This window comes from Microtus ochrogaster, linkage group LG3 (genome assembly GCF_000317375.1).
Source record: "Microtus ochrogaster isolate Prairie Vole_2 linkage group LG3, MicOch1.0, whole genome shotgun sequence".
Taxonomy (NCBI): domain Eukaryota; kingdom Metazoa; phylum Chordata; class Mammalia; order Rodentia; family Cricetidae; genus Microtus; species Microtus ochrogaster.
The window spans coordinates 13,380,404-13,406,703 of record NC_022029.1 but is presented as its reverse complement, the minus strand read 5'-3'; the positions used below and the strand labels follow the sequence as shown (position 1 = coordinate 13,406,703).

Genomic DNA, 26,300 nt, shown 5'->3' with positions numbered 1-26,300 from the left:
ATAGGATATTTGTACTTATTGTATATAATTTCATAGTAGGTTTAGAACTCTCTTACTTAAACAAAAGGGGGAGGTGTTGCGGGAGGTCCTTCCGCTCCTCCAGCCTATAGCCGCTGAAATACCAGCCCATTGGGGCGTGGTCTCTCTCCCTTTAAAAAAGCGGCCACTTCCTTCTCTCGCTCCTGCTCGGCTGGCGACTAGACTCCCTTCCTGGTTGTACAGAGGGCTGACGGTGATCTGTAAGTTTTTCCCCTTTAAATAAATAATACCCTATTAATCATAATTCCAAACTGCTGTGGCATTGTTTGTGACTTACGCCTACAGATCCCTAAAGGAATATAGTTTTAAAGGGTCAATAGAATGGATTTTAGTTATTATTGCTGTTATATGGTTCATTTAAATATGCATAAACACAAAAGGAAGTGTAGTTCTTATTCATATTATGTACATAAACCAAATTAAATATACACATTAATTAGAAAACATTATAGTCAGTCAAATGCTTAGAATGTTCAGGGGCTGAGTGTGGTGAGCTAGTGTGTCTCCCCTCCACCTAAATAAATGTGCCAGCCTTGTAGATAAGGACTGCAGCTACCAGGCCTGGATTGAGCCTCTCGCAGGCCTTCAGGGATGACTCAGCTCCTTCTCTTGCTGCTGTTCAATCTTCTTCATGCAGCAAGCTAGGCAAGTATTGGCTTTTTCCTTAGTAAACACAGTACCTACCAGGCAAAAAAAAGGAAAAAAATCCTTTTCTTTTCTCATTGTGCTTGCACAGCTGAACGTTTACAGCCCACCCATGCAGTTATTAACAGATAGATGTAAATTGGGTGATAGCACACAATAAGAAGAGCTCGTTCAGAGTGTGGTTTTATTTCGCTTAGAAAATCATTTAAGAACACAGGACATTCTAGGAGACATTAAAGCAACAGCAGTATATCTCTAAGCATGGATAATTAGTTCGTTGTTTTTCTTTTGACAACTGTTGCAGATGAAGATGCTTTTTATTGCTGGCTTTTGTGTATCTGTTACTAATATTTATTACATAACTATCATGAACATACCACGCTGGAAATATAGATGAATATGTTTGTGTTTTACTAGCATATTGGTTTATTGAATAACAATAAATTCACATTTATTGGTTATTTTCCACATCGCTGTGACTGAATGCCTGAAAAAAGCAACTTAGAGTTCAGAGATGTAGTCCATCATGGTGGCCAAGGAAGGCAGCTGGAGCAGCAGGGTCCACCGCATCTTTCAGTAGTTCAGTCATAGATCTCTCTCTCTCTTTCTCTCTCTCTTTTGAGATAGGGTCTTTGAAAATATCCAGGCTGGCCTGGAGCTCAGTGTGTATCAGAGGATGACCTTGAGCTCATATGCACCCCTGCTGTATCTACCACTGAGTGCCAGGACTATAAGCAGGCACCACCATAGTGTCTATGTAGTGCTGGGCATCAAACTCAAGGCTTTATATGTGCAAGGCTGCACTCTACTAGCTGAGCGGTACCCTAGTCTGACATTCTCATTTTTTTTTTATCCTGGTAGGACCTCACCCCAAAGAATGATGACCTACTTCCAGGGTGGGTCGTTTTCCCTTTTGACACCATTACCAATATATCCAAAGGTCTGCCTTTCTGAAGATTGTAAATTGACCAAAGGAGCTAGCTGTCACATGATAGCTGACCATTAGCAAATTACAAGATTTTTTTTTCCTCTAGTCTTCATTAGTAGGATTACTTGTGAAATCCCAGATTATATTTTGCACAGTTTTCATGCAAGTTACATAATGGCTACAAAAGAGTTCAAGAAGTCACCGAGCTCAGAGGCCTTCAGGTCAGAGGACTGTATTACAAGTGCTTCCAGTGCCGCTGAACCCATCTGGATTGCTGCTGGAGGCCAGCAGAACTGAGACCCAGACATAGGTCTCAGAGTAAGTCATAGCAGCAAGCCCAGCTGAAGGGCTGTGGGATCATCAGAGTGAGGCACAGGGCCTAGTCCAGATAGAGGGGTAAACAGACAGATGGACAGATGATTGGATGGACAGAGAGCAACTCAAAATGGGCCCTGGCTGAGCTGAGCCGAAGCCCCAGGAATAGCTGGTAGCTCTCTGCCTGCGAATCCCTTAGAGCTTTCACAGGGTCCTTGCTCAGTGAGTGGGACCCTACACTGTATTATTAGATAACCTTTCTGTGGGGCCCAGGTAAATACGCTGTACTTTTGTTGGTCTGTCCTGTTAGATAAGTTCTAGGGCCTGGTTTTGTGCATACGGTTTTATTCCACGATGTGCTCGTGCTAATAACCTGTGTTGTTAGATGTTGTCTATTTGTGTAAGTCATTTATCAGTCTACACTTGATGTCTGTGCCAGACAGGTGGTGGCATGTACTTGCACGTAAATTGCAGCTTCATTGTCATCCCGCCTTGTGTTTACACTCAGAATGAAGCCAGCCGGTGCTTTGTGAAATGGACTCCCCTAGGCAAGACGCAACGGGAAGGGCACTGTTGCCTACTGGGTGGAGGAATTCAGTATAGTGTACAGCCTGATCTCCACAAATAACACATTTTTTTCCCCAGAAGTTTTCCTTATTTTTCCTGACATAAAAACTGTCATGTACCTGTTACATGCACTCATTTGTGGCTGAATTTGTGTACTATAACTTTTCTCACAATGAAAATCATAGGATCAGCCTCAACTTCATAGAGCAGCTTTTATGGGCAAAATATTTACCTAGTGTGAGTATTACTGTTTGCTTTTCTAAGCATGTGTGCAGGAGACGGAGAAAGTGTTACTGGTACTGCAGGCTAAGCAGCCCTCGTCTGGAATCCACGTGTTATCTTCACATTTGCCATGTAGTCCAGGCTGGCCTTCAGCTGGCCTTCTCCGCACAGCTGCTAGGCATGTGCCACTCTGCCAGCTGGAGTTCCATTTCTTACAAAGAGATTTCAATCAATTCTCTGAATTATGAAGACTCAGTAAATGACCTTGAAAATCTTTTATTGTTTTTAAGAATTTTTGCTTTTAATATTTTTGCTCTTTTTTTTTTTTGAGTCTGTGTTCATCCAAACAACTTTTTTTTTCTTATCAAAACATTGTCAACTATTGAAACATTACTAGGTTGATTGCTGAAAAACCAGATAATGTAAAAAGATTTGTTATAATATAGTTTCTATTTGGGGGGTTAAAATTATGCTTTTATAATTCAAGTAAGAGTATTTTCTTTTTGTTTTTTTGCACAGAAGGCTAGACCATCCATCATGCAGGTAATTGGTGCTTTTCCTTTTTTTTTTTTTTTAACATACTGATGTATCTCCAGTGTTCTCTGTAGAGTTCTGTAACAATACCAATGACATGTTTTCTTCTAGGATACTGTAACCCTTTGTGCCTACCCTTTCATCTTTGATGCCCGAGCCAAGACCAAAATGCTGCAGACCGATGCGGAGTTACAGATGCAGGTAGCGCTTTCAGGGTCATTTCCTCCTTTGACTTCTTGTCGTTGTTCACATCCAGTTATTTTATGTGTCTACAACTCTCAGGTCACCATCTATTCACTGAGGAAAGTCAGGGCAGGAACTCCTAGCAGGAACTGAAACAGAGATCATGGAGGCACACTGCTCACTGGTTTGTAGTAAAGACCCAGGACCACCTGCCCAAGAATGGTACCATCCGCAGTAGGCAGGGCCTGCCCCACATCTATCTTTAATCAAAATGCTCCAGACATGGCCATAGCCAATATGATAGAAGCAATTGCAGTTGAGGCTACCTCTTCCCAGGTGACTCTAGTTTATGTCAAATAAAGAAAGAAACAAATAAATAACAAACAGCAACCAAAAAAGACTAGTATAAGATATTCCTGTGGAATGTATAGTTGACAAGGAATTTTCTCCCATTTCTTTCAGCTATTTTTTTAAGGTTTTATTTATTTTAATTTTATGTATATATGAGTATTTGCCTGGATGTGTGTCTCTGTACCACAATGCATGCATGGTGCCCAATGAGACCAGAAGAGCGTATCAGATCCTCTGGGACTGGAGTCAAGCAGATGCTGGGTATTAAACATGGGTCCCCTGGAAGAGCAACCCATGCTCTTAACCAGAGCCATGCCCCTAGTCCCTTTGCTGTCAGCTGGTTGTTGCTTTGCTGTGTGAAAGCTTTTTTCATGCAGTTCTATCAGTTAATGCTTAGTTATTTTTTGTGAAAGCTGTTGGTAGTGTCTCCATTTTGAAGTATTTTTTTAACCTACCTTTCCTCTCGTATTTTTCAAGTCTTATGTTAAAGTTACTTTGATCTATTTTGAGTTGATTTTTGTATAGGGATGAGCAATTCAGATCTAGGTTTTTTTTCTTTTCTTTTTGTGTGAATAATCCAACTTTCCCAATACCATTTGAATAGGCTGTGTCTTTTCTAATGTATGTTTTTGACATCATTTTCTAAAGTGAGGAGTCTGTAGCTATGTGGGTATATTTTGGTAATCTGAAATATTTTTCTTCATCTGCACAAACTATGTCAAATCATACAGTTATAGGCTTATTTAATATGCAATATGCAAACTGTATTATAGAAAATAAAATGTGATTCTGAAAAATAATTTTAATATAGGTTATATTGATTCTCTGTATTGCTTTTGGGAGAATGGTTGGTTTTCCCTGTCAATTCTGTCTATCTTCTGGGGTAGTTTTTTATTCTTTCTCCCCCATCTTTCTTTTTACCTCCTGTGTTGAGTTTCTTTCTAGGCTAGTTTCCAGGTCAGTGTGTAGTCAAGCTTACTTTGAAATCTTGGCCTTTTTCTAGGCCCCTGTTGCTAAGATTATAGGTGTGTACCCGATGCCAGGTTCAGTAATGTTATATTCAATGTATATTTATGTAGACTTGGAGTGCTAGCTATTTCTGTTTCTGCCAATTAGTAAACACTTGAGGCTTTGTGGACCATGTCTCCATTAAGAACCATTTAACTCTTTTGTAGACGGCAGCCTCAGAAACATGGAGGTAAACAAACCTAAGAACACCAAAACAACCCCAAATAAAAGCAAAACTTTATGTATATTTAAAAACTTGAATTTTATATAACTTTTTATATTCTAAATATTACCCCTCAACCATTTAAAATGATAGAAAACCGTTATTAGCACAAGAGTTATGCAAAACCAGGCCCTAGACTGTGGGGCCACAATATGCTGAGCAAAAGGGAATAATCATGGAAATTGGTGGTCTTTAATGAATCCAAAAAGATTTGTTTAATAGTTTAATTTACTGTGTATTTTATTATAAAATATAATTTATTTTATTTGAATGCATATAGAGACATTAGTGAATTAGCAATTCAGATCTACTAAGCCCCCCTGTTAATGGACATGTCTTTATTTGTCTTTCTGTCTCTCCATTTCTTTTTCTCTTTCTTCAGTTTTGTGTCTGCCTGTATGTATATCTGCTTTCGTATGAATCTAGCTCTGATATTGTTGAGTTGCAGGTGTTCTAGTGAAATGGCTGTTGGTTCCTTTTTCTGCTATTTTGAGAATGATTCTTCAAGTCTATTGTTACTTTATTCTTAATGAGTTGAAATCACTTTATTGGGCCTAGTTAATTTGATCATATGACTCATAAACTATTTCATCTAATCTTGTTTAGTCCATATTAGAAAGATTTATGTGGCCTGTAAAAGAAAAGGAAAAAATGGAAAGGCAGTCAGCCATCTCTGGTTCAGAGACTCTCCAGGCCGTGCACTATACTCAAAATACTTCGGTTGTTCTATTCCAGGTGGCAGTCAACGGAGCCAACCTGCAGAATGTCTTCATGCTTCTTACCCTGGAGCCTCTGCTGGCCAGAAGCCCCTTCCTGGTCCTTCATGTCCGCAGGAACCACCTTGTTGGAGATGCCCTGAGAGAGCTGAGCATCCATTCTGACATTGATCTGAAGAAACCTCTCAAAGTGAGCCCCTTCAGTGTTCCCTCTTGTGCCCTTGTGAGCACATGGCAGCAAAGATCTCACTGAGTAGAGAGGGCAGCCACTCATCGTTGGTTTCAACCTTCTTACAAGAATCTAATCACCTCCTTTTGTCCAATCACCAGAAAGAGCATTTCATTGGAATATCAGACCAAATGCCAGTGGTTGTTGAGAGATTCTTGGGCTCTGCTTCTGCTGTCTGTAGTGTGCCTGTTCTAGACTATCAGAAACAGTCATGTAAGATACATATGACGTTATATAACTTTGACGAAATACGACAATTCAGACCTCACCAAGGAAGATTAGGATGTCTAGGATTTAGGAGACAGAATGAAAAACGGAGAGATGAAAAGGTGAAATCATCTACGAAGCCGTTGGCCCACTAGTAGGCAAGATTAGCGATATGTGATTACTGACAAAATAATCGCTTCCCATAGACTGTGCATTAGTGCATGAGACTGCTTACTGTACTCTAGGCTCTGTGTGAAACTTTACAGCAGGTACCCTGAGGAATAGGCAATAAATTACTTGAAGATGTTTAAAGTGAAATGACTTCTGTCTCTGTTGCAAGTCACCTCATAAATGCTGGTTTCAGAACCACAGTCTGCAACAGGTTGAGCCGATTATCTCACATTGTTACCTCCTCCATAATGTCCTAACAAGGACACATGCTCACGACTCTAATCCCTGCTCATCAGGAGGCCGGAGTTGGAGAGTGGGGAGGTCACAGCCATTCCTGACAATCTGGATAGATTTTATCTCAGAATAAAGTGTGACTAGGACTAGACGTGTAGCTCTGTGGGAAAGCATGTGATTCACTTGTGTGTGTCCCAGGGAAAGAGCATTTGCTTCGCATGTGTGCAGCTCCTGTTCAACTACTAGAACCACACACACACACACACACACACACACACACACACAAACTTTGAAAAAAGCCCTGAAAAATTCTAGCAGTCTATCTGGTTGTTCTTCCTAGAACTTCCGGCTTTTATTACGCACAGCCGCTGCTTACAGTTTGTTATTGAGATGGTGCTCTTGCTTGGTAGCATAGCTGCATCTTTGGCTGAACATTGCTTTCCTTGAAGTATTCATTGTGCTTTTATGTTCCCAGGTGATCTTCGATGGGGAAGAAGCAGTAGATGCTGGTGGTGTTACAAAGGAGTTCTTTCTTTTGCTGTTAAAAGAACTTTTGAATCCCATTTATGGGATGTTCACCTACTATCAAGAGTCACATCTCTTGTGGTTTTCAGATACAGTAAGTTCATAATGTCACAATTGAGTGCCCTGTTTGTACTAGACTTCCTGTTTGTTGTCAGACTAGCCTCTTGGTTTCTAATATTGCAAAATTAACCACTAAAATGCCTAACATGTCCAGCCTTCAGGCTGGACTTGCTTTTAAGACTTATAGTGTATTAGCCATGAGCTCCAGTGCCATTTCTAGTAGGTGAGATCCAGGCCATAGTATCTACAAAGGGCAAAACAAACAGTGTGATAAAGAAAGTAGGCTTAAGGGTAGAAGAGATGGCTCAGTGGTTAAAAGCACTGGCTGCTCTTAGTAGGATCCAGTTATGATTCCAGACATCCACATGGTGCTTCACAATCCTCTGTAACTCCAGTTCTAGGGTGTGCCCCCTCTGGCATTCTCAGGCACCAGGTATGCATGTATACATAGACATACAAGCAGGCAAAACACCCATACAACTAACAAAATAAAATAACTATAAAAGATTAGTTTAGCTCTTCCTGTTCTCCGTCATAGCACAGAATCAAGGTAAGAAGGGGAACCCACATGGAACTCTACGTATGGGTAGTGTGGATGCACACTGACCTGATCATTCAGATCTTGGAGTAACTCCCAGGCCAGATCCTAGTGTTTTCTAGTGCTAGATATATTGATGGGTTTTTTTGAGCATTGAGATAAATGAAAAAAATAACACCTATTGTATGGTCTGTGGGCCAAGGCAGAAGAAATCCTGGATTGCAGATGTGTAAACAGAGACTGCTTTTTTGTTTCCCATCACCCTGACCGGAATAATTGCACAAAAACTAATAATTACAACACTGTTTGACCGATGGCTCAGACATATTTCTCGATAGCTTTTATATTTTAAATTAACCTATTTCTATTAATCTATGTAACACCATGAGGCTGTGGCTTGCCAGTAAGGTTCTGGCATCTTTCTACTTTGGCAACTACATGGTATCTGCCTGACTCTGCCTTCTTTCTCCTTGCATTCAGTTTAGTTTTCCCACCTTCTGCCCTGCCGTAGGCCAAAGCAGCTTCTTTATTAACCGCTGGTAATAAAACATATTTATAGCATACAGAGGGGAATCCCACATCACAAATGCCAGAGAATGAATTAAGAAAAAGCAGCCTTCAGATACTGGAAACTTTGGCATGGGGATTGCATAAGTCAGGGTTCTTTAGAGGACCAGAACCAATAAGATGAATATATATTATATAAAAGGTTTTTTAGACTGGGTAGTCAACATTGGATGTCTATATGCTAGAACAGCTACTCCATCCTTGAGACTGAAAGCTTTAGAAGTTCCAGTTTGGTGGGAAGGCCTGGCAGATTCCTAGAGACCACTGCTTTTTATTCTACAGTAGAACGCAAAGAAGCTGGAGTTTGATGTTAGCAGCAACAGCAGCAGATGCACTCAACAGTACGGAGTAAGGGCAGGCGATAGGACAGCATGGCTTTCGCCCTAGAACTCTTAAAGGTTCCATCAGCTCTGTGGGACGGTCTTTGCTCTCAGCTAATCCTTCCTAGAAATGCCCTTATAGACCCACCCTGAGGTGTCTCTCATAGTTAATTCCAGCCAGGTTAGCAATCAAGATTTATCTGCTGGGCGGTGGTGGCACAGGCCTTTAATCCCAGCGCTCCGGGAGGCAGAGGCAGGTGGATCTCTGTGAGTTCGAGGCCAGGTTGGTCTACAAGAGCTAGTTACAGGACAGGCTCCAAAGCTACAGAGAAACTTTGTCTTGAAACAAACAAACAAATGGAAAGATTTATCATCACAGAGATCCAGAAAGACACTGGTCTTGTATCCAATATGACCTGAGCATTGGTGTCCGTTGCCTGGACATCTCTATAGGGCTGCGTAGGCCAGGTTTCAACAACACAGACAAGAAACATAGGATAGACTGCTTGTAGAAGGAGCTGCAGGCTGCGTTTCTGCCGCCTGGCTCCCAGCCACCCGCTAGCTTTACCCGAAATAACAACACACAAACTGTATTCATATAAACACTGCTTGGCCCATTTCTATTAATGTGTGTAGCACCACAAGGTGGTGACTTATCTTGCCTAACCCATATTTAAAAAGCTGTGTACCACCAGTCTTACCGGGAAAGATTCAGCTTCATCGCGGCTGCCCTGGAGAGGAGAGGCATGGCGTCTGAGTTCACTTCCTCTTCCTCCCAGCATTCTGTTCTGTTTACTCCACCCACCTATGTTCTAACCTATCAGACCAAGCAGTTTCTTTATTAATTAACCAGTGAAATCGACAGATTGATATATGACACTCCCACATCAACTGCTCTGATCAAACACAGAGTCAGTGGAATGGAAGTGATGGCATGATCCTAATAGTATGATGGCATGATGGGGTCATTCATTACAATTAATAAATTCTATCCAAAAGACCAGGACAATGCTTTAGTGAAAAGTTTAAAAAGAGAGAAAAGAAATTGGTTTTATATTGTGTTGAACATTGGTAGTTACATATATATTCTTTTAATGATGGTAGATTGTGTCTGAATATGTACATATAACATAGACTTTTTAAAAGTATTCAATAGGAGAGTTAAGCTTTAGATGCAGTGCTAGAGTTGGGGTGTGGCTCCATGATGGAGCACTAATCTAGCACGCATGAGTACCTCCAGCATTTGAGGGGCTCTTACTTCATCCAGCCCATAATTTCAGGGTTTTGGTCTCCTAGAGTTTTCTCCTTAGATTTTCATTGTCCTCAGTGGTAGGAGCTAGTCCCATCGGATAATTTAGAGATTCACTCTGTGTGCTTAGTAGACACGTGTAGCCAGTGGCTATGGTCAGGGGTGGTGCAGAGTAGAACAGTTCCATCATCACAGAGCGGCCTCTAAAGAGCCCTGCTGGAGATAACAGCAGGCAGTTTCTAGTCCATCAGAAGAGTTCCAGGCACTTGGCTTGCCAGTGCAGCTAGCACCAGTAACGAACTTTGATCAGAGACGTTTCTCTGCCTCAGAGCGTAAATATACACATGGGCTTCATTCTAATGTCCTGAAACATTTTGGGTAGGTGGTGCAGTATCTCTAGGTCTTACAACACTACCTCTTTCTAATACATTTGTGCACACCCTGACAGTGTTTTGTAGAGCGCAACTGGTTTCACTTGATTGGCATAACCTGTGGTCTGGCCATCTACAACTCCACCGTGGTGGATCTCCACTTCCCATTGGCTCTCTACAAGAAGCTGCTGAACGTAAAGCCTGGCTTGGAAGATTTAAAGGAGCTGTCACCAACTGAAGGAAGGTAAAGAGCCTAAGGTCATGCTGGTGGTGTGGGGACCTGTCCTTACTGCCCTCGTGCAGGGATCTCAGGTGGAAAACGACATTTCTGCTACAACGAAAGTGTTGTAGGTTGTACGGCACTTACCTGAAGCATTGCCTGTGTTACTGTATGGACATGAGAGGAAATTAAAAGAGGGACCCGGTACTGGAGATGCAGTTCAGTGGTTAAGAGCATTGGTTGCTTTTTCAGAGGACGTGAGTTTAGTTCCCAGAACCCATGTGGTGGCTCACAGTCATCTGTAACTCTAGTTTCAGGAGATCTAATGCTCTCGTCTGGCCTCCACAGTCGCCAGCCATACACAGACAAACATGCAGGCAAAAACAACCATACACATAAAATAAATAAACCTTTGAAAAAGAAAAGGGAGGGATCATCACTCCTTAGGAATAATGTTTGCTTTCATTTTCTTGTACCCCCTGCAAAGGAAACCTTGAGCCTTGTCGTGGTCCAGAGTTAACAGTGGGGGAGATTATTGAAATGAGAGCCTTTCAAAAAGTTTATTGATAGAGTGATTGATAATTTGCATGCCATACAACTGACCCATATAAGAGTATTTAGCATATACTTCAATGTATTCAAAGTTGTGTGGCTGTCACTTTAGTCACGTTTAGACTGTTTCACCACCTGAAAAGCAGCCTGGCACTTGGTTATCTTGTCCCTGCTCTCCATATTATTAATCCTAGGTGAACACTAATCTGCCTTCTGCCTCCATTTGCTTGCCTATTCTAGATTTTCCTCTTTCAAATTCTTGAGACAAGGTCCCATTATGTAGCCCTGGCTGGTGTGTAACTAACTATGCAGACCAAGCTGTCCCCCAACTCACAGTCATTGCCTTGTGAGTGCTGGGACTAAAATTGTATGCCGCCATGTCTACCTACTCTGGATAGTTTTAAGAAATGGGATGCTTACAGTGTTGTTCAGTTTGTCTATTTCACTTGGTGTGTTCTCCAGACTTGTCCTGTTATAACATGAATCAGTGTTTCATTTTTCACACTGGCAGGCAATATTCTACTGTAGCCTTCTGTTTTCTGACATACCTGTACGCTAGCCCATTGTATATATTCGTTTGTACACATACATCACATTTTGTTTCTCCATTCTTTATTTGATGGCACTTGGAGCGCTTCTGCTTTGGAAATATTATGAATAGTGTTACTGAGAACATTTATATGCAAGGTTTTGTGTAGACATAACTTTTGTTACTCTGACATATGCCTAGGGACAGAATTGCTGATTCATATGCTAATTTCATATTTAGCATTTTGAGAAACAGTTGGAATGCTTCTCGCAGTAGTCAAGCTACATTTTTGTTACTTTTCCTTTTTTTTGGCTCCTAAGATTCCCCCTTTTCTTGAGTGTCTCTGTGTTGATTTTGGGCAGCAAACAACACACAGCTGGCTTGAGAGGAAAAAGTGGCTTCTTTTTTTATGGGAAAAGGTGCTAGTTTTAAGTTGGGGCAGAATCTCAGAGTTCAGTCCTAGTACCACAAAACAGCAAGCATAGCTGCCCATAGTAATGAACACCTGGAATCCAGTCCACGGGAGACTGAGGCAAGAGAAGCAGGATCTTAAAACTAGCTGGCACTGCACAGCCAGTTCAAAGCGGTGCTGTCTCAAAAAATAAATGTCTTTGCAGAGCATGGTGGTATACCCGAGGTTTAGCTCCTGGTGTCAGAAAAGCAAAAAACACTTTATTTCAGACAGCTGCACGTATAAAGCTGCTGCTCACACCTACCAAGCAGTGCTATTTGTTTATCCGATTCTCTTTCTGGTGTATTCATTTGTGGATATTGTTTGTATGGGTCTTAACTGTTGTGTCTTTACAGCTGTGATTTGTGTATTGGGTTTACGATTCTGAAAGTTCTATATTATTTGCCTGTTTTGTGTTTTGAAGTGATTTCATAAGCTATCAACATATATAAGTTTCAACACAGCAGAGAGCTCACTTCTCAAATCCCAACCAGTAACCAGAGAGAGCAAACGGGAAATGAGGGTGGTTTTGAAACTTGAGAGCTTTCCCCCAGTGAAACCTCTAGCAAGGCCACACCTTCTAAACCTCCCAAGACAGCACCACCAATGGGGACCGGGTATTAAACACGTGAGCCCAGTCTCATTTACGCGACAGTGACTTTGTGGCCTTTTTATTTTTTATAATCACGGAAGGGTTATTTTACTAAAATATATGGATAAAACCAGACTATGGAGTCCTTACAGTACCACGCTCTCATGTACGTATGTACGTATATACTGGCAATGGTAAGGAGGAAGAAACACAAGCCCATCAAATGTAAATCCATGTTAATCTCATCTTCAGTTGAGAACAGCGTGTCAGCAAGGGAAGGGAGTTCATACAGTCTGCTGCCTTAGTTCTCGAAGGTTTTAGGTACATGGCTTTCTGTTCTCTGGATTTATATTCTCTAGACTTTATTTTTCTTGACTAAGACTCTGAACATAATTGAGGTAGAAACACCATTGCATTTTTGATTTCCTCTTTTCCTGTTCTTCTGTGACTAGGAGTCTTCAGGAGCTTCTAGATTACCCGGGTGAAGATGTCGAGGAGACTTTCTGCCTCAACTTCACGGTACGCATTCCTGGATTTGTGGTTGTGATTGTCCTTCATGGTAACTGCGAGTCATAATTAACAGTAGATTTCCTACAGACAGCAACATCAGAGACTTAAATCAAGCTATTTTTGTCATCATATCTTGACTTCAGTAAATGTGTTGCAGAGGGGCCTGTGTTTTTCTGTGCACTTAGGAAAATTACTGAAGCATTAGTCCTCTGTGCTGTTGGAAACAGTACAGAAAACAAGCTACGGTTTTCTACAGTTCCTGTCACTTTCTCCTTGATTCATTTACATGACTTAAGATGTTTTCAAGGTGCTGTTATTTTCTGATTCAGAATTTTATTCTATTCCCCTCCCCATTTCCTGTAAATGTAGTTTAAATTAGATTTACTCCTGGTTCCTCTGAGTCACTTGGGTTCTAGAAAGGAAAATTAGTTAAGGGAAATGAAAACGTATCTTTTTCTGTGTTAAACGAAGGTGTGCCGAGAAAGCTATGGCGTGATTAAACAGAAGAAGTTGATCCCCGGGGGAGACCGAGTGGCTGTGTGTAAGGACAACAGGTTAGTTCTGACCTTGGGCTGCTGGATGGAGATTTGGCTATTTTATTTTCTTGATGTTTGGATGTTTTCATCTAGGATTGAAATAATATTGTAATCTCTCTGTGGAGGAGGTGAGGGCCATAGAACAAGAACTGGAAGGCTGCAGAGAATTTTAAGAGAGTGGGATGGATGTAATGAGTTCCTCTCTGTTCTGTTTACCAGCTCCCAAATAACCACATGGAGGCTTTTTATTAGTTATGGAAACTTGGCCTTAGCTTAGGCTTGTCTAGTCTGTTTAGTCTATCTAAAATATGTTTGACCTTGAAAACATATCTAACATGGCTATAAATTTGTTTGTTATAGATGACTAACTACTAACCAACTTTTATTATCCTAAATTTGTAATAATATCCTAGTTTATAATAATAACATTTAAGGACTAGAAATTTGCATTAGCTGCATAGGTACAATACCTTAAGCAAGAGTAGAAACATACAGTATAACGAAAATAACCTTAAATTTTTATCAGTATACATAATTACATACCAATGTAAAATATTTTAGATAGTGATTGTTCAAAAGTAGACTCAGCAATCTACCGTTTTACCCCATCATTTCTATACTACACCCCCGTTTTCCCTTCAGAAAGAGATCCCTAAATCTAATCTCCTTTGTTTAGCTTTCTCTCTGTCCATGAGCAGTAATAATTTGTAACCAACCCCCCTAAATGATGACAATCATCCATAACCCACCAAATGACCAAAAACTACCCACTCCACCTCTTGGGTATATGTGCGTTGTGTTCTCTAGGTTGCTTCCTGTTGTCTTTGGGGGACCCTGAGAAAATTAGGGTAATGGTCAAGTCTTGGCAGAGCTAGCCTTAATATTTGTTTCCAGTCTCTTTGCAATAGTAAAGTGCAAGGCTTATATGAAGTCTTGGCTGGTATAGTCTATGAGGCCACCTGTTTTCTTTGATGTCTGGTCCCCTTGTTCTGAAAACACAAACTTTCAAAGGTAACATATATATCTGCATTAACAGATATATGGACTTTGTGTTGTACACAAGCCAGCCAAAGATGATTTTTTGTTTTATGTGTGAGCATGTAAAATATGCATCACCTGTCTTATAGTTTTTCCAGGTTTATTTCTTTATGCCTGTAGCCAGGATTTTCAGGGGGGTTCCCTCAATAAAACCTGATCTTTATCCACCTTGAAGGAATCCACAGCCTTTTGTTTTCTGTGGAAAAAAAAGCATAACATCTTCCCTAAAGCAATAGGTTTTCTGACTTTCATTTTAAAGTTAAGGCATTCCTGAAGTATCTAGGATGGTTTAATTCAGCAGTCGCTTTTATAATCCCACATCTTTTAACAGCTGTAGTTTACCCATCGGCAACCAAAAAAAAAAAAAAAAAAAAAAGGCACGAGACCATATAGGATCAAGATTCTTTGTGTATTATCCCTTTTATATTATCTTATTCTCTTTTTAAAGACTTTATGTTATCTTCAAACTGTTTGTTTTTTCTATGACTATCTATGCCCACTTTCTTTTCTTAAGCCTACACACAGTTTTTGACACTCTATAGCCTGTTTAGAAGTCTTTGTCTGTCTGTATCTGTATTTACTGAGCACCTGAGGTGTTCTATGGTCATGTGAGACAAATCATAAATTGCTATGTCAGCTGCAGCATGGCTCAGCTTGTCTCATGGTGCTGGCACATGGCTCTGGTGGCCGGCTCCAGTCTGCAGGCAGGAGCTGGTAGTTACGTCTCTGTAAGCCTCTGAACCTACCCGAGAGACTACAGTCACTGAGAAGCTGCGTTTGATTTTATGTTCTGAACTTTTATTTTTAAAGCCTTATGTGGATGTTTGTGACTCCACATTAGTCACCATGTGTAATAAGTCTTTCTCTGTTCTGCCTGCCAGCTCCCAAATAACCACATGGAGACCTTTTATTAATTATGAAAGCTTGGCCTTAGCCTAGGCTTGTTTCTAACTAGCTTTTATAGGTTAAATTTTTCTATTAATCTTTGTGCTGTCACGTGACTCGTGGCTCTTACCTCTCCTCCTGCATGTCTTACTTCCTTTGCATCCTGCTGGTACTCTGTTTCTTCTCAGAGCTCGCTCTGTCCGGAAGCCCAGCCTATTGGCCTAGCTATTGGCCTTTTAGTTTTCATGACACCAATCACAGTAACACAGCTTTACACAGTGTAAAGGAATATTCCACAACACATGGATTTAGTGAATAGCTATTTAGCTACAGATTTGCATCTTCCTAACTTAGACCCTAAGTCAGTAAGTCACATAAACTGCTTGCTTTTGGATATCTCAGTTGTAAAGCAAAGATGACAAAAAAATTGTCCTGCCTGACTCTTCGGATAGTCGTGAGAATGCAGTAATATATAGGGAGTTATTTTGGAGTAAAATAAATGGGAAGCACAGGTTTCTCCTATCTAGCAGAATGCCTGGTGCCAAAGTGGTATGAAAATGTGTTGAATAAATAAATGATGTCAGCATGTGCATGTAGAAGAAGCCGGCCCAGAGCCTTGCCTGCTATACTTTCACCACTAATTACTTCTCACCTCTAGGAGTTGTCAGGATTTCCACCTCCCAGGGAAAAGGCAATTAACTCCGTTGTCGACAGTAGAGCCTCCATGCTCACTAATCCAGCTCAGTTCTGAGCTGCACTGTAGTGATAATCAGACTTCTTATCACTAGCACTGCAAATTACCTGTAAAATATAGCCGAGTAAAGATTGTTGGCGCTCAGTTGAGCCGAGCTGGTGGAGCGATGAGGTAGCATGGCATGGTATTACCATGGCAACCAGGCATGCCGAGAGGCTGGGTAGTAGTACTTTCTGGTTGGGATTGCCAGCCTGCAATAATGCCACAGAGACTTGTTAATTACAAAAGCTTAGCCTGTAGCTTATGCTTGTTTCCAGCTAGCTCTTATACCTTAAGTAACCCGTATTTTTTAAATCTATGTTCTGTCACGTGGCTTTTTAACATTTCTTCAGTACCTTCCGCCTGACTTTTCCAGTGTTGTTGGTATCTCTTGCGTGCCTAGATTCATCCTGAGGTTGTCTCTCTGCTTGGAAGTCCCACTTATTATCTACTGCCTATCTGTTGGCTACTCAGCTCTTTATTAAACCAATTACAGCGAAAAATCTTCACACAGTGTAAACAAAGATTTTGCAGCAAGGCAGGAAGAAGCCAAGAGCACGAGACATCATTCAGTGATAAACCCTGTTGGCCTACTTCCTCTGTTAGGGCCAACTCCTCATAGCCCAGTTAATAGGAACTCTTTAATGGGTTAACCTACTGATAAAGGTGGTCCTGTTGTGACCCCCTCTCGTCTTAGCAATTCCACAAGCTGGGAACTGAACTTCAACACATGCACCTCCTGAGGGACAATTCATATTCAGACATCTCTATCTGAAGACAGTATCAGAACTCTCTTGGGGCTTAATCCTCCGTGCTAACACCATCACAACTTCACCCCAGTCTCTGGCTACTTTACCTGTGGTCCCCACTAACTGGCCTGTAAATCGGGTTTCCTGGCTGCGCTCCCCCATGCTGAATAATTTGATTGAATGGGTCAAAGAACTCAGAGAAATGCTCACTTATAGTGGGGTACAGATGAAGAGCTGCATAAGGTATGGGGAAAGAGCTTTTGTGCCTTCTCCGGGTCACCTTCCAGTGACTGTTTCTAACTGGTCGGGTTTTATAGACACTTCCTTAGTGTGTCTAATGCTAGTAGCGTCTATGTGGAAACAGCAAGGCCTGCCTGTATGGTTCTTTTCAACCTGTTTTGCATTTTTAGTGTGGGTCAGATTTCCTTCTGAAATGGGTGTCTTATCTATTATCAGCCAAGGTAGGTCTCTGTAAGGTAGGGACTCTAATTGGAGATCTGTAGATCAAACAAAATGATATACACACATCTTAAATATCACAATAGCGGCTTAGTATATTTAAGGTGAGATCTGTGATTCAGGTTTAAAGATTTAGCTGCACTTTTGGAATGAATCTCAGTCCTTCAGTTATCTTGTTAGAGGAAGGTAAATAATAGATTTTGTTTAGTTTTGCATTGAACTATGAAAATCTACACAGGCGTTCATTCACTTTACAGACCCTGAGTGTTTACTGTGCCAGGCATGTTGCAGACATGGGAGATGACTGCTGTCTACCCTTCTTTCTGTGGGTTGGGAATGTACACAGATATGTGACAGATTATGGTACCTGGTATATGAGTTATATATCACATATCATGGAACTAGGGGAGAAGCAGCAGGCTTTTTGTAAGACGTTTAAGAACGTAGATGTGGGGCACATTTTAGGCAGAGTGAGTGTGTGAGTCAGAATATTCAGGGTTGATAGATGATAGGGACTGTCAGGGATTTGTCACTGGGCCAGGACATGGTCGGTGCAAGAACTGTAGAGTTAAGATTATCAAAGCCTTGAGTAGGGTTTGTATTGAATGATAATCTCGGTTTTAGAAAAATAACTTATGGAAGTAGACAATGTGCACAGAGACCTGAGAGGAGGCCGTCGAATTAGCTCTGGTAAAGAACGGCCAGGGTCAGCATGGAGCTGTAGAAATCACACGTTGGTTATGTGTGAGTGACCACAGTCAACAGGTGTCTGGTTCTGTTGGAGCAAGGCTTTAATTGGTGACCCTGTCACGGTTTCTAGTTTGGGTAGCTGTATAATAGGTAACAGACTATAAATAAAGCTGGTTCATTGAGGGAAGTTCTGTTACTTTGGCTATCTATTACTTTGACTATCTGATAACACCCAGGCAGTTACTTAAAGCAGGGAATTTATGTGAGTCTCAGGAAAGAAGTCTCAATAGAAGTCTTTCCTTTGGTTGTGCATGCCAGCCTCAGTCACCAGTGAAGTCACTTGAGTGGTAAATGGATAGAGATGCTAAAACAAGAATAAAAGGAAGCATGCATTCTTTGGTGGAGCTGTGTAGTTAGAATGCAATGCAAGTCACCGAGGGGAGAATCTGACATAGCTGCCATCCACATTGGCTAGCAGTAAAGCTTGTCTGGAAGAGTAAGGGAGTGGGGAGATGAGAAAACGCTTGTCCCCGAGAGGGGGGTGGGGGCTGTGGACATAGGGAAGCTAGGCTTCAATTAGGCTCTGAATAAAACTGTAGAGTCACAAGATTGTATTTGTAAGTGCGTACACACACACACACACACACACACACACACACACACACACACACCCCTCACCTCACCTCAAAGGGATTAAGAGATACTTTATTCTAGAGCCAAATTTGATTGACTGTGGCCCAGAAATATGGTGCGAGTTTATCCCAGGTTCTGTGTTCCCCCATGGAGGCAGTCTCTTGAAGTTGCACAGCAGAGGAACAGGAACGTGATAAATCAAGTCAATTTTAAAACATAACGGTGGAAACATCAGGCTCTGGAGCTACATCATTGCAGCCTTTCCATGCCACAACAGCTCGAGTCCCCACTTCACTCCAGGATTCTCATTTACCTAAGAAACCTGGAGAATTCTGATTTCTAAACTAACTTACTCTGGACTTTAGTTCACTAATAATTACATAGCTGCAGTCAGAGAACCTGGAAACTTCTAAGTTCTACTTGCTGAGAACCAAGCATTCACGCATGTTTGTCTATGGGAGCCATGCTCTTTCAAGACACCATCCTTGACTCTGGGAGTCTAGTCTTTTCTTGGATGATTTTGAAATCATTGAAAATCTGTATTGGATAAGGGACCAAATAGCTTATTCTCAGGATATTTTTCCTATGTAAAAACAAGTTTATTGTTTATGACAAGTTCATAAAACAAGTATTGGTTACAATTTAGTTACAGTTATTCCTCTTTCTTCCTCCTTTTGGTCATTGCATTGTAACAGATGCATGTGCATATGTAGGTACATATTGACCCATGGTGACATTTTGCTCTGTGACAAACCATATTTGCCGATGTGATCCCTTAAGATTCTAACGGAACAGAATAAATTTTATCGCCTAATGATATCATAGTCTCATAATGTCACAATATGACTCCATCCTCCCATGCTGATGGCTTCTGCCGGTTTTATGCAAGAATGACACCTACAGAGCATAATGCGTGGTAGCAAACAAATTATTGCTGCTTCATGTATTTTTCATGCTGTACTTTGTATTACTGACAAACAAAAAACAAACAAACAAAAAAAAAAACCTCGCAGAGCTCTCACCTCAAAGGGAGTAAGAGGTTGTTTATAACAGAGCCAAATGAGTGACCAAGGCCTGGGCAGCATGGAGCTCAGCTACCCCAGGTTGCATGGTCCAGCAAGGCAGTTTAAAAATACGTTGATGGAAACCTCAGAGGCAGGTTGCAGCAAGAAGCTAAGTTAATCTATTCCAAAGGATTTTATCGGTTAATCACAGGATGGTAGGCCCAACATTCTGTTAACCACAGAATGGCGTAAGGGGTTAAGTCTAGCCCAAGATACGGTGTAGTCAGGCTCTGGACGTAAAATCAGGGAGTCAGATTTTGTAGGCAGAGCTTCTCTCCGGGAATTCTCATTCTCTGTCACGCTGGCAGCCACCTCAGTCGTCAGGTGTGTGTTTGTCCCAGTCTGTGTAAGGACATACTGTGACGCTCACATGTGATGAAAGAACGTATGAGTGTGTTCCGCCAAGGCATCCCCAAGATGCATGGCTAGAAAGCCATATAGGCTGTAGTTGATGCAGTTTTAGGCACTTACAAATTCTTCTTTTATTGTGATTAAATTATTTTCCTCACACTTTCCATATTTAGCAGACATTTCTCTGAATCAACAATTTAATTGAGTCAACAGTTGCAAGATAAACTGTGTGGGAATACTGAAATATAACTGTTTATTTAGGGAAACAGTCTGTTCTCACATGCCACTATAATGAGGCTGAGGAAGACTAAATTGCCATGGTTTAATCTGAAGACAGAGAGGTAATCTTAAACACATACCTCTGGGGGACAGATCTGTTCCAGACCTAGGTGCTAGCTAGCCCATTGACACTTGGGTACGGGGAAATGGAGAAGAGGGTCACACATACATGAAAATGCCTTTTGTAGAGTGATAGATAAACCTGGTTGTTACTTCAGGGAAAGAGGAGCCGGGCGTTGCTGGGAAGCATCACTTGTACAGCTTACATGGCTTAGGTAGGGGATTAGATTGTAAGACTTACGAAGTTAGAGAAGCTTGCTTCCTGTTTGCAGGTGATGAGAGCCACCGCTATCTCGTTAGCAGAGCAGCTGTGTTCCAGAAGCGGGTCCAGGACACAGTATTTCCTTTGCCTTACCTTCTGCGCTATTTATTTCTCTTGCTGGCACATGTGTCCTAATGAGTGTTGCTGAACCCAGTGCTTCTCAAGGTCAATGATCACTTGCCCTTTGAGGAGAGCTCGTGTTTGTTTAAAAGGCATACCTGTTCTCTTGTCTCTTGCTTTTCAGTTGCTGGCCTCGCTTTGACATCAGCGCTGCTCTTACAGAGTGTCTGCTGTGAGGTCCTTTAGTGGGGCTAGAAAGATAGCCCATAAACCCACGAGTAGTAACAAGACAACTCCGGTTTATCTCGTGCGTTCTCGGAATGTAGGTCACTTTAGTGACTCCTAAAGTCGCAGGGGTTTCACACTAACAGTGAGCAAGCAGTAGTTCCAGAGCAAACTTGACTGGCAGTCTCTAACCCATTTCTTTCCCTGTTCCACGGACAGTACAAGTATATCCCACAGGCTGAGGACTCGAGTTTCCAGACTCCCCTGGCCCCCATCTGGTGCCAGTTGTGAGCCTCAGGTTGTTATTGCTTGGTTGGCTCACAGATTTCAGGCAAACATCGTTACCTGTACTAATTCATTGTAGAAGACATTCCCCAGGGTGCACATGAGAGAGTGCCTCAGATGAGGAGTGGGAGAGGTATGGAAGAAGCCTGTGCCCCTTGGGATGCATCTCTTTCTAGGAACTCCCACATGTTCACTTGTCCAGGAGCTATCCAAACCTTATTAAACCTTTGGGGTTTAATTGAGTGTTCATTTTATAGGCATGGATGCCTCGCCAACTGGATAAGAGTGTACAGTCTTATGCTAGCATACTGAGTGGGGAAACCCAATTGCCGCTTGTTCAGGTTTTTCCTGGACTCTGTAGAATTTCTTTCTCTCAAGCAGTGATTCTCAGCTACCCTAATGCTGCAACCCTCGTGTTGTGGTGACTCCTAACCGTAAATTATGTTCGTTGCTACTTCATAACTGTCATTTTACTACTGTTATGGATTGTAATGTGAATATCTATGTTTTTCAATGGTGTTAGGAGCCCCCTGTAAACGGGTCATTAGACTTCACTGTTCCATAGTAAAGGGCAGAACTCCTTTGAAGTGGAGTTCCTATAACCTATTATGGGACAGGGTTGGTCAAAGAATTACAGGTTATCGTTGATTTTCTTTTTGTGTTGGGATTGAAACTTTGGGTATTTGCTGTTGTGACTGCAAATCCCATTTGGATGCGTTTCCTGCATTCAAGGACAAGAAATGCTGTGAACCAAGTCTCTCTATAGTAGTGGTCAGATCTGGCTTGCGCTGCTCTGCTTCCCTCCTTGGAATTGAGGACTTTTTATATTCCATAGTATGTTATTACCACTGATGTAAAAATGACCTTAAATTGATGCAGTTAAATTCCAGTTTTGTTCAAAATCCACAGAGAGAACTCAAGAATGGAGCTGTAGCTCTAAATCACTTCTGTGGCCCCTCACAAACAGTGGTGAGGGGTGCGGTCTTCAAGGTGCACATTTTACTTGCACTGGATTGTTACAGGGACAAAACGATGAAGCAAACAGTAGCCTCGCTTCCGGAGTTTTACCATGTGTCAGGCACTGTCCTGAGGACTTAACATGCAAACCTTACCACTTTGCAGGTGATGAAGTTGAAACCCAGAGAATTATATTATTTGGCCCAGCTATGCAGCTAGAAGAAAAGGACTTGATTGATTGATTGATTGATATGCACCCTGCCTCTGAGAGCCTACAGCGGAGCTTGAGGGTTCCTGTCTTGTTCCCCGGGGGAACAAGGGACTGAGAGTTTACTGCTTCTCCATTCAGGCAGACTGTATAATTTTCTAAAAAAAAGAAAGAAAAAACAAAGCTAGCATAGTTAAGAGCGTGCTGTAAATGTGTAGAATTGTGTCTGGATTTTGAACCAGGGAATACATCAAAGCTTCATGAGTAGAGTGTAGTGGCTCAGTCTTTGATCACAGCACCCTGGAGGTAGAATCAAGGAGATCTCTATGAGTTGGAGGCCAGCCTGTGTAGTGAGATCCAAGGTAGGCCAGAGCTACATACTGAGACCCAGTCTGGAAAAAAGAAACAAGCAAACAAGCAAAAAAATACAACAAACCCCTCATGGATACCTGTAATACTGTGTAGTCTGCTGTGTAAATGTGTGTTTTCTTTGGGGATTTGGTTTGCTTGTATGTTCTTTTATATCACCCTTTCTATATTCTTTCAGCCCCCCTCTCTTTTGTTAAAAGTGTCTCAAATACGTTCTGTATAAAAAGGGATTGTTTCTTGCCTTTACAATTGCCTTTTAGTGACAAAATTTATTCCCAAGAATAAAAATGTAAAGTCTGGCATTTTGAATCTGTTAACAGATAATTTGGCTGGGTTGATTTTATTAACGAATTGTACTAGGTTATTCATCTTTGTTTGTGTAGAAGAATGCCTTTGTCACTTAGTCCTCACCGTCTCACTCAATTACTAGCATTTCTTTCATGTATAGGGTATTTTAAAGATTCTCCACAGCACCGATCCATCTTAATGGCTGTGGGAACTTGTAAAATACCTTTGCAAATACGATTTTGAGGCAGTATTTGCACAGTACTGTGAACATCTGAAATTGCTGCTATTAAAATGTCTTGTTTTATGTAAGTTTCAGCTGAATAAAGACATTTGTTTGCATGTATGTGCAGTGAAGAAGTGCCCGTGTGTGCATGTATGTGGACCTTGACACGGGCAGAGCCGCAGCACCAAGCATACACTGTGAGCCTTGAAGTGCTGCAGATTTCTGCGTCACACTCTTGAGAGCAGGCACTGAATGTACAATGAGTGCTGCTGGTTACTTTGTGCTTTGCCGAGTTTGGCCTCTCAGGGGTTAACACGGTTTACCGCAAAGCAGTATTTTCCTTGCCCGGGAAGATGGTGTCCTGCCGACATTACAGTGCAGCTGTGATGCACTATCAAATATCCCAGCTCAGGAGACACACGTCTGGGACCAGCTCAGTGAGGAGATGAAACTGACATCCTTCCCAAACGTCCCTGAATTCTTTAAAAGAGGAGCCAGCAGTGGTCTGGTGCTATGACTAGCCAGAAAAAAAGATTGCTAGTCATATATGTAATACAAAATAATGCCTGCTGACCAGAGCACGCAGCTGGAGCATGTACGTCTCCAGGCTTGTTAGAGCCCCGCTTCACCTAGAGCTGGGCACAGAAGCACATCTTCCTCCCTAATATTTCTTCCTTTTTAAAATAGTCAGCTCAGGTTCTTTATGTCTATTTCTAAAAGTGCTAATTATCTCTGAAAAGTACTAATTTTCATATGATTTGTCAAACTATTAAGACCATTAACCTTTGGCTGAGTGTATCTGCTGTAGATAAAATTCACAGTTCTTGACTGCATTTGGAATGAGTTATAGACTCAAAACTTGATTGTTTTCTAATTTTTGTCTTGTCATGTTTGTTTATTTATTTTGGCTGTATGCGTCCTAATCTTAGCCTTTCTGTACCTAGTAATTGATAAATATTTTGTGTATTTTCTCATTAAAAATGTTTCCTTGAATCTATTAAAGTCTGATTTGCTTCTAAATTATTGAAGGTAGCCTCAGCTTTTCTTATAGGTGAACAATATAGAAATTGTATCAAGTTCCAAATCCCACTTGGGCTTTGAATTGAATTTTGATAAATTATGAGTTAATTTTAGAAGAATTAATGTTTTTGTGACCATTTCTAAGTCAGAAACTTATTTTTGTGAAATCCCCCCACTTAACATATATTATACACATTTTTAAATTTTAGGCTAGCTTATGTTTATGTATATATATTATTTCTAGTGTAAAAGAAATCTTATATATTTTAATGCCTTGAATTAATTATTGATTTAATATATCTGACAACCAATCAATTTATCAAACTTGGATCTAATGATTTTCCGTTTTGTCTCTTGGTTCTTTTATATAACTAATCATATACCTTTAAAATAAATTTCCCAGTGATTAGACACTTTATTTATTATTTAGCTATTTTTTTAATTTTTACTAGACCTGAAGAAATATTAAATGGCAGTCCCTCCATTTCTGAAGATGTTGAGTTTAATTACCTTTTTAATTAAAATAATCATACAATTATGATCATAGTGTATGTAACATCCTCCTTCATTTGGGTTGATCACTCCGTAGGAAGTTGCTACAACCTTAGAGTTGTTCGTAGTCAACTGTTGTCATTAGCAACAAGTTAGTATCACCCTCCATTTCCAACGTCGTCATCAGATTTTGCTGCAGTATGATTAACCCTTGCAGCAAATGGAAGAGAATGGCGTCTGATGTGTGGGGGTGGGGTGAATTCATAATGTGTCATTAAAGTTTTACCTTTTATGAGAGGAAATTAAAACCAGATTTTATGTAAAGGAAACCAAAACAGGATAGTTTTTGAATGTCCTGTATTTCTGAATTTAAAAACATATTTTTTTATTGATAATAAGGAATCACCAAGGTAGGGGATTAATAAAGCTACCATTTTCTGTTGCGTAGCAGGAGAGGAAGAGAGTGGGATTTTCTATCAGGGTCTTTTGTCTTTATTATTATAATAATAGCTGGAAATTACTCTTGGGTGTCAGATACTGCTGTTATGTGCTGTATATAGAATAACTCCTTTGCATAATACCTGTGAGGAAGGGACCGTTACCACCCACTTTTATAGATGAGAACACAGGCAGTCAGAATAACAAGTCTTTTTATTTTTGAAAATACTGTTTTGTTAACACCACAGTGGTAAACAACTTTATGTTTGTACTCTTACAGAACATTGATTCACAGATAATTCAAAACCCACAAAGAAGCTAAAGGCCTTTACATTAAATGTCCTTCCCCAGAAGTCCTTCCTATATGTCCTTCTTCCTTAATTAAGCAATAAAAATGATTATGCACCATTTAATAAGTCACATTTACATAGCAAAATAATGAAGGCACAGCTAATACAAGCAAACTTAAACCCTTTCTATTTCTGAGCTGGGGGTGGGGATACACACTTGGTTGATTCTTCAAGTATATATATATTTTCCAAACATTAGCTTCATTGAGGGCTTCTCATGGTTTTCACAGCTACTTGCTAAAAGCTACAAGACAAAAAGACTTCACAAAGGTCAAACTACGCAACACTGGATACACATGCTTTACGGAATTGCTACATTCTACATCTCTTCAAGTAAATTATATTTCTAAAATGCTATAAGGTGGTTTACTACTTAAAACATTTTGGGGGTAATTTTTACGATTTCATAAACAAACACTGCCAAGAGAACCGAAAACATGAGACCACAAGTGAGCACGTGTTTGATGGAGGAAGGTCATTGGTTGATTAAATAAAGAAGCTGCTTGACCTGATAGGTTAGAACGTAGGTGGGAGGAGCAGACACTGGGAGGAAGAGGAAGTGAGCTCAGAGCCTCGACAGCTCTCCTCTC

At 40.9% G+C, this 26,300-nt stretch overlaps 1 protein-coding gene across 2 annotated transcripts in view; it reads left to right on the top strand.

Annotated features, from left to right (window-relative positions):
- Herc3 (HECT and RLD domain containing E3 ubiquitin protein ligase 3) overlaps positions 1–26,300 on the top strand; it is a 121,450-nt gene that overhangs the window by 65,996 nt on the left and 29,154 nt on the right. The window contains exons 16-22 of one of the 2 annotated variants that reach the window (XM_026785959.1): positions 3,239–3,259; positions 3,362–3,451; positions 5,751–5,921; positions 7,048–7,191; positions 10,280–10,446; positions 12,999–13,065; positions 13,528–13,610. In XM_026785959.1, the coding sequence (XP_026641760.1) occupies positions 3,239–3,259; positions 3,362–3,451; positions 5,751–5,921; positions 7,048–7,191; positions 10,280–10,446; positions 12,999–13,065; positions 13,528–13,610 (743 nt within the window). Of the gene's footprint in view, positions 1–3,235; positions 3,260–3,361; positions 3,452–5,750; positions 5,922–7,047; positions 7,192–10,279; positions 10,447–12,998; positions 13,066–13,527; positions 13,611–26,300 lie in introns of both variants that reach the window. The other variant, XM_005360562.2, reaches the window with a different exon arrangement.